The sequence below is a fragment of the Drosophila persimilis genome, unplaced genomic scaffold (genome assembly GCF_003286085.1).
Source record: "Drosophila persimilis strain 14011-0111.01,24,50 unplaced genomic scaffold, DperRS2 tig00000002-arrow-pilon, whole genome shotgun sequence".
Taxonomy (NCBI): Eukaryota; Metazoa; Arthropoda; class Insecta; order Diptera; family Drosophilidae; genus Drosophila; species Drosophila persimilis.
In genome coordinates, this window is record NW_020825289.1 from 9,218,845 (window position 1) to 9,227,521 (window position 8,677).

The window sequence follows — 8,677 nt, forward strand, 5'->3', positions numbered from 1 at the left end:
CATTGGGCTGCCATTTTGCCATTTTTCTTTACTCCATTTTCGTTTGTTGTTGCTGCACTCCGGCCCGAAATAAATTTCATCCCAATCGGTCTGCCATCCGCCTGCTGTCCTGTTGTCCAGCGTTTCCCCCGATCCCTTGTCGGGTCGATGCCAATAACGATAACAATAATTGCCGTCCAGGGACAAATATGTTCACCATTTTCCAATAGCGTCAACCGATGTTTGTTTCTAATAAAAAATGAACGCAACGCAGCCTGCGTACAGCTGTAACTGTAAAAGCTTTTCCACTGTCCCCCGGCCACATATGTCAGTGTGTTTGTATATGTATCTGTATCTGTATCTGTAACTGTGTGTGCTGACCAACGCCAATGTTTTGCTTGATTCCACATTTGTTTGTTCATTGGATTTGTGTTTTTCTTATTCTCATTTTATTTTTGGCTGCTTTTCGATTTTCAGTTTTGGGACCTTTTTCTTGTTTCATGATTTTGGTTCTTTTCTTTTGTTTTCTTTTTTTTTAAAGCTTTGAAATCGATTTGAGTTAAACGTTCCTCGAGCACCAGACCCCTTGCTCCTTGTGTGTGTGTGTGAGCATGTGCCTTGTGTGTTATTTGTTATTTGTGATTGTTCTTGGGTTTGTTTATTTATTTGCTTTGGCAGTTCATGGGGCATGGCGCGAAGCGATCTCCCTTCTGGCATGACTGATTCTACCCCGTACGAGTATGCACAAACACCCACCCATTAAATAGCCATGGCCATGTCTGCCTGCCTGCTTGTGTGGCCATCCATATATCCATATGCTCTGAGTGATTGCTTGGGATTTGTTCGGTTATTGTCCATGGATATAAAGGGGCTCGCAAATTTGAGATACTTTTCACCAGAGGAAGGAGGGTATCGTGCGGTGTCACAGCTTTCGATTCTGAACGGTTTCGGAGCCGCTTCAGTAATTCTGCCTGATTAATACAGCTGAATTAACAACTATATTCAAATTTTCTTCAGGACTTAGAAGACGTAGAGAGATCTTTAAGAACACAATACTTCAGAGCTGCCAATGTACTCCGCAGAATAGAGCATAGCGGACAAGCAGGTATTTTCAAACGATTGCTATCGGTGCAAAAGCTAAAAAGCTATCCTCAGAGGGAATAAGCCCTCGCTTTGACTCAGGCCAAGGCACAGGCCAGTGCGCATCAAATGGAGTATACTGGCTAATTCATGGCCACTCCCAAGAGGTCAGAGAAACCAAAGGGCTTAAATAGCTGGCAGATGCAGTTCCTCGACTTTGATTGGGCCTTTGCTTGCACCGCCTTTATGCACGAGCATATCCGGTGTGGTTTTATATGTGTGTGGGTGCATGTATGTATTTTCATGCCAGCAAGGGAAAGTTTTCTAATTAAGTTACTCATACGCACAAGGTACCCTATTGCATATGACTGACGTAAAAGTAATTTTCATATCAACCATAACTCAGAGGAGAGAGGAAAAGGGTGAAAGGGTGGTGGCTGTGACAGGCGATACCCTAATAAACTTAAAGCACAAAAGCCAAAGTGCAAAGCCGGCTTTAGGCCCACATCGACATACCTCCTTTGTGCACTCGCATACGTATACGTACATGTAAAAGTATTTGTGGGTGTTTATTAGGGCTGCCCTCGAGTCTCAAGGTATCGGAGACGCCTGCCTATTAAATGGACTACGCTGCAGCTTTGACGTGCCTTCTGGTGCACAGGCACAGGCAGAGGCACAGGGCGCCACTGCGAAAATAAGCTGCAACATTGTAAGATTGCTGCAACACTGAGCGAAACATGCTTAACATAATTATAAAGTTGCCTTTCTCCGCTTCTCCTATGCCTCCTGCCAGCCCCTACTTTGTCGTCCTTGTTAATTCAGACACTTTGCACGTAAAATGTATGAAACACTCTTATTCCCCTCACCGGCTGCCCCGGAGGCTTCGTCTTGGGGGCGGCTGCAACATCTTTGCAAGTCGGTCTGCCGTTGTGGGAGAGGTCGTTGTTGGGCTGCTTGTTTTACTTTTAATTGGAAATCTCAAAAGATTAGTTATGCTTCGGTGCCAAGAAGCGGCCCAGAAGCGGCCCAGAAGCGGCAGCATGCTCCTCGTAATTGGTGCATCGCAATTCAAGTGCTCGCCATGCTCGAATGCCTGGCTTGAGGCCGCCTCAGAGAGGGTATACTCATAGTACTATAGTGTATGTGAGTGCGGTTTGAAATTGTATGCAAGCAGGTCAAATAATGGCGCCAGCAAACAACACACTAGAAACTTTGCCACAACGGAAAGTTGCGTATCCGCCGCGCTGCCGCTGCCGCTGCCAGTCTTCAGAAGGATCCGCCGGTATCTTTAACTTTGGCGGAGGATTAAGGGGAAATTGATGAAGTTGCCAAGTGCAAGTGACAACGCTTCATCCTCCGCTACTCCACTTCCGCGCTGACATCGGGACCTTTAAGATGATTTAGTGGCCACGCGGGGAAAATCTAACTTCTCGTCTCTCTCTCTTCACACTTGTATCTTTATCCTTTTCTCTCTGTTTGCCCGCAATCTGTTGTTCGACTTGTCGAATCTAAGCCTGAAAAAAGGGAAAATCTCAACTAATTGCTTTTCCTAGCCTGCAGCTTTGATAGGACTGGGCCCAAGGCTGTGGAAAGAGATACTGAAAAGGACAACAAAGGATGGATATAATATAAAAATAACCAAATTTCAGTGGGGGAAATGAAGTGATTTGGACAGGAGCATACGAGCGCGGAGTAGAGTTGAACGAAAGGCCAAACTGCAGTTGGCCAAAGTTGTCAACGCCACACAAAACTTTGGCGACAAAGTGCAATCAATGGTGAATTATCACCCATTTCAATGAACCGAGCTGGCTGCGGCTATTTCTGCTGCTACTGGAAAAGAGCCCAAAGGGAAAACTTGAAGATGTGCCAAGAAAAAAGGAGCAATCCAAACAGACAGCAAAATATATAAAGGAAAAACGAATCTATTTTTATAAGGCTTCTCAGCACTTGTCAATAACACTACGAACCGCCATGAAAAAACTATTTAATTTTCCATTTGGCGTATTGGGTTTATCAATCGATTGCTGAGCAAATCAGCTGATGATTGGCTTGGAAAATCGCTAGAAAATAAAGTGTGACCTGTCAGTGCTTGGGAAACTGCTCAAGCTCTATTTGGAAAATGCTATTTTGAGGTTGCATTTTAGCTCTTTTATATTAATGATTTTTCCGATGAGAAGGTTATGTGTTCTTATAAAGGATTCTTCAAGTAAAGCCTTAAATCTGTTCAGTCTGTGGACTTATGAACTTTTCTTATTTAGGACATTCCTCAACTCGCCGTGACCTTTTACTTTGAGAAAGTCTGAAATCTTTTCCCATGGATGGAATTCCCACCGTTCCCAGAGTCCACACAAAGCAAAAGTTTGCCGCTTGGATGATTTACGACAAGATATCTCATACACGGTACTAGCAGGGGGCAAAGGTATGTTGAATTCGTGTACGAGATGGATGTCACAGGGAGTGTTACTACGCGCTATTCATGTAAAATCTCGATATTGCGAGCTGAATCTGAGAGATTGATATGGGAAGATTCTGTTGCATATCTGATATCAAACATTAGGAATATCCAAGTGTTCGCACTCTGTTTTCCTTTATTTTTTGTTGCAGCCTTAATGCTGAGACTCTCTAACAATCTGTTCAGTGCAATTCAATCATAAATATCTTCTATTACAGAACTATATAGTCGAGAGTGTTGAGCCGCCCACTCCAGGACTAATGTGGACTAAAGGTAAATTATGCAGACATATTGTGTTTCAAGGACATGCTCATTACACGCAACGCGAGCTGTGCTGCTGGTATCCTCAGAGGCAGTTCAGGGGAGTCCAACCACAACAAGAAGTGTTGCAAAGAGCCTGAATCTACACTGGGAGAAATATAGTAGGTAAAAAATGAAGAAAATAGGTATATATTCGCTCCGAAAGCGTCTACAATTTGTATATTGTGATACATATATACATAAATATTTCCATGTTTGGATTGCTTTGCGTTAATGCTTTAGAGTTTCCTATTATTATTGACGTTTTTCTCTGACTCATAGATTAATTTTATTTATTTGAAAGTTGTCCAATTCTTAAGATTCGATTTGTAATATTTCTTAAAGCAATCTATTGTATTGACTGTAGTGTCAGAGGAACTTAAACAGACATTAGCATTCCTTGCTGTCTCTGGCTACGGGTTGTTATTGTTGATTTTTTGCGGGCTTACGGCCCCATGTTTATGTCCTGTGGTTTCCACTAAAAGCACATTGTTTCCATTGTTTTAGCGTGCTGTGTAGTGTGGCCGTCGTTGGCCTGAAGGTGGGTGGACTTTCCACCAAAGTGCTTTTAGTAGTTTGGCCTTGTTCACCACAAGATCACCGAGAATAGAGGAGACAGCCGACAGGAGGCAGCAAGAGTATAAGTTGAAGCAGAGCAGATAGAACGGGTGGCTCCACTTCGTTGCCTTGTCATGTCTTTGGCTAGGCATTAAGTTAATGCTGAGAAAGGAACCTGGCGGGCGCAGGTCTTAGGCACAGACATCCTTGACATCCCTGACAGTTCCACTCTCTTGCCGCAAACCCCATTTGTCCAAACACTGGGCTGACTGTGGATTGTGAATTGTGGGTGTCGCAACGGAGCCCCCGTCTGGGTGCTCATTAAGTCATTAGGCTTTGTTCCTGCTGTGTGGTAGGATGTGGTGTGGTCGGGATGTCCGGGCCAAACAGGTGAGAAATTACTCAATTGTGATTTCAACGCATATGAAGTCCTTGAGGTTTTGACCCCTATGATGTCACGGTCAATTCAATTAGCTGCCGCTGTTGCCCCCCGTTGCAGCTATCCCCAATGTTGGCTTTATGCTAATTAGAAAACGGTACAATCAAGGGGGAGTGTTCAAGTGCGCCTGCAGCTATTAAAGATCCCCTTCTCCACTCAGACAGAAACTCCTCCGTGCTTTGAGGTGCATCTTTTAGGTGCTTCCTTGTCAGTTGAAGATGCCCTAATGAGCCACACATGAAACACTTTTAGACTCGACTGACTCCAGGGGAATTTCCCTCGCTTGTAAATCTCATGAGGGAAAGCAATCTCTTGAGCAAAAGTGCTCTCTCTGCTTATGCTGATGTTGCCCCACTTGCAGGCTTTCATTTGCAGTGGCAGGGGCATTGCACTTTAATTAAAGAATGCCACTCACCTGGCCGTGTCCATCCATGCTCGGGACTCACATGTCAAAGGGTCACTGCCCTGAAGATTGTTTTACTTGCATTCAGTTTGTTATTTTGCCGTAGTTGTTTATCTAACTGGTACGAGAATTTGTTGGCATTCTTGTCCATGGACTGTTGGAAAAAATAACGAATTCGGCCAGGAACTCTGGCATATTTGTTTAAATAATGTTTAAATAGTCGCTCGTCCGTTAGTCATCGTCAGCAGTGCATTTATTTAAGCCATTTATGTCATTTTTGTCCGAAAGACAGACAGGACAGATTCAGGCGGATAACTCGTAATGGATGGCGTTTGTTTAAATAGAGAACAATGAAAAGATGACTAAATATAAATACATTTTAGTCTGAGTTTTATCTGCATAGATTGTGACATCTCCTGAGTCAAGAAAGGAGGCTAAACAGGAAACAGAAATCTCTAAGCTGCCATAGAATCTACATACATTAAATTACTACTAATCCCAGCAGACGATTCAGTCATCTCAAATTCATCTGACACGAATCATATAACAAATAACATATCTAAAAGATTTTTACATACTAAAACATCATAATATATATTTATTGAAAATATATTTTGCTGTAATATATCCACCCGACAGACACAATAATGGCGGAAGCTGCAGAAGATGAAGCAGCTTCCATGCCGCAAGAGGATCCCAATCCTATACCGAGCAAGGAAGAAGCCGATGTGAAGGAATCCGGAGAAGAAAAGCCGGATGTTTCCCAACCTGTAAAGGAGGTGGAAGGGGAGCAGCCAGCTGCTGCTGGGCCCCCAGTGACCTTCAACGCAGGGGAGACTGACGTTTCCCCACCCGAAGTAGAGAAGACTGACGCAAAGTCGGATATTAGTCCATCCGAAGGCGAGAAGACGGATAACTATTCGTTCGAAGGGGAGAAAATGGACATGGATCCATCCATCGAAGGTGAGGGGACAGATGTAGCCCCGTCCGAGGTGGAGGAGTCGACCGATCTTCAACCATCCGCGGACAATAGGTCGGAGCTGCAGAAGGTTGCCGACGAACACAAGAGACTCAAGCGTGAGAGGGTAAAACTGATGCTAAAGAGAATTAAAGGAGAACCCGAAGTTGTTGCAACCGAAGAAGAATGCGAGTGGCCTGACGGAGCCGAGATGGAGGTTGAGGAGAAAGAACGAGTCGAGAAGGATGGCGATTCTGTGATAACTGATTTTCACGGATCCGAAGATGAGGCCTGGGAGGAGAGAATGGAGTTTCTAGGCAGACGCAGCACCAGATCCCATGACTCTCTGGCTTTCTCACTGGACAGTTCAATCTCCGACCTGGAGGATAGACGGGGTGCGCCCGAGCCTTCCTTCCTAGGCGGATTTCTCAGGGAGTTCGAGAGTTTGCCCTCACTGAGCGACATATCCGAGAACAGCACCACGGTCGAGTCCGAGACTCGTCCGTCCTTCGTCCCACCACTACCTGCGCGAATTTCTGTGGACCCCGGGAGATTCGTGCAGTCCGTGGACCGCTTCTCGGGCTCATCTACCTCTGGGAGGACTCTTAGTGAATCGTCGTCGTCTGTGTTCGGGCTGATCGGCGAAGAGGAAGAAGAACCAGAAGAACTGTCGCAAAGCTCATTCCTGGGCAGCTTGATTGAGGAACCGGAGAAAGTTCGCAAGGAGGTGATCATACAAGATGACGCCGATATGATGGCCCAGATCTACGTCGAATCGGAGAGCGATGATGATGGCAAAGATGTGGTGGATCCTAAGCTAGCCCAGCAGATCCAACTGTCTAAGATGATAAGCGATTTCATCGAGAGCTTGATCAATCGGGCCGTGCAAATTTCAGAGATTGGGGCCAGAGCGAAGCTGTTCGATAAGGGAAAAATGTTAGTAGAGATAGAGCGTCTAGTGCACCTGTACATCGTGGAGAGGTCCACCAACAACATTCTAAACAACAAAATGGGGGAGCACTGCAAGCGCAACCGAAAGCCGGACAAGTACGCCACGCTGCCACCGGCTGTGGAGACTATCGAACACCGCCGGTATGTGGGCGCCCTGAACGTAGTCGATAACCTGATGGAGCGTTCGACGATTATCAAGAAGAATGGGAGTTTCGTGATTTCGCGCGCCCAACTGGAGTTGCACTCCTGCTATACCTTGTCGAAGTTCGTGACGGAGAATCTGGAGACCTGCATGCGGAAGGGTCTGCTTCGCCAGGACTCGGACAAGCTGCGTCGTCTCCTAGATGCCGAGCTTCGGCGCATGGAGAACCTTCGCAACGAGATCAGTGAGAGGCGCTACGAACTCAATCTGAATCTACGCTCGCTGGCCGTCATTACGGAGGTAAATGCGACACAATCGTACTTCTATTCGTTCCATTATTTATGTTTCTATATTTTTGTCCAGAAAATGCGACTAGTGGAAAGAATTACAGACGATTTGACGACATCAGAAGTCCAAAGTGCCACTGACAATATAATACATTTGGAGAAACGACTCGAGGGTAAGTATTCCACGTAAAATAGACGTTATTCATAAGCAGAGAACTGTCCTTATGTATTCCCCAGATCGCACCAAAGAAGTGTTGGCCATGCAAGCAAATTACAAAAAGTTCCTGATCGAAAAAACATGCATCCGCGAGAAGCGCACCATGATCGCCGAATCCCTGGAGATTGCGAAGGAGGAACTGAAAGAGAAGGGCGAGAGGCTGTACGAGTTGCGTCATTATTTGAGCGATATCCAAGCGGACCGCCTAAAGATCAAGACTACCCACGCCCGCCTATACTCCAAAGGCGGACTACTCTTCCACCCAGCCCTTATGTATGAGTACGACAAGTGCCTGGAGGAAGTCCAGGAAAGGCGTGCTATTGTTGCCAAGCTGCGAAAGACATACACCGACTTGTCGGGTCGCTATAGCATGCTTGGTAGGACCTTCGACTGGGATTTAATGGGATATTTTAACTTTTGTTTCTTCGTCTTATTACAGAACGTCAGAAGACAACGGCGACAGTGGCATCAGTTTAATAATAAGGAATCATTTGGAAACGGTACACTGGACCTTATACGTTCCTTTGTTCATGCCTGGAATCGTTTTCAGTTCAGTTTGACGATGTCTAATATTTGTTACTATGTACATACATACTATATGTGTGTATAGTCTTTCTATCAATTTTGTAAAAAGGCTAAGCTGAACAGATTCAATTTAATGCTTGAGCATGTGCTTGAGCTATGGTTTAATCTTCACTTTTAGACATTAAACTTAGCCTGGCATGAACAGTAAAGCAACAGTAACTGATTTTAATGTCTGCGATTATGCGTCCTTTCAACTAACGTGAACCGAACATGTGCGACATTTCCGAATATCAATAATGGTTCAATTGTTATATCCGCAGGCGCGATTACTAAATTTATGATAGAGAGAGAGAAAAGCACACACCTTCTCGTACTCGTAGTCAGAG

At 45.1% G+C, this 8,677-nt stretch overlaps 1 protein-coding gene across 1 annotated transcript; it reads left to right on the top strand.

The window, feature by feature from the left end:
- The first annotated feature begins 5,874 nt into the window (after nucleotides 1-5,874).
- LOC6590180 lies at nucleotides 5,875-8,347 on the top strand. The gene is made up of 4 exons (XM_002016297.2): nucleotides 5,875-7,562; nucleotides 7,626-7,722; nucleotides 7,787-8,143; nucleotides 8,206-8,347. Exons 1-4 carry the CDS (start codon nucleotides 5,892-5,894, stop codon nucleotides 8,241-8,243), a joined length of 2,163 nt encoding a protein of 720 aa, XP_002016333.2. The 5' UTR covers nucleotides 5,875-5,891; the 3' UTR covers nucleotides 8,244-8,347.
- The last annotated feature ends 330 nt before the right edge of the window (nucleotides 8,348-8,677 follow it).

Bases quoted from the DNA above. Each gene is read 5' to 3' on its own strand.
- LOC6590180 (XM_002016297.2), top strand. From the start codon at position 5,892: ATGCCGCAAGAGGATCCCAATCCTATACCGAGCAAGGAAGAAGCCGAT. The intron at 7,723-7,786 runs GTAAGTATTCCA...TGTATTCCCCAG, and splicing joins TTTGGAGAAACGACTCGAGG to ATCGCACCAAAGAAGTGTTG. The intron at 8,144-8,205 runs GTAGGACCTTCG...GTCTTATTACAG, and splicing joins GGGTCGCTATAGCATGCTTG to AACGTCAGAAGACAACGGCG.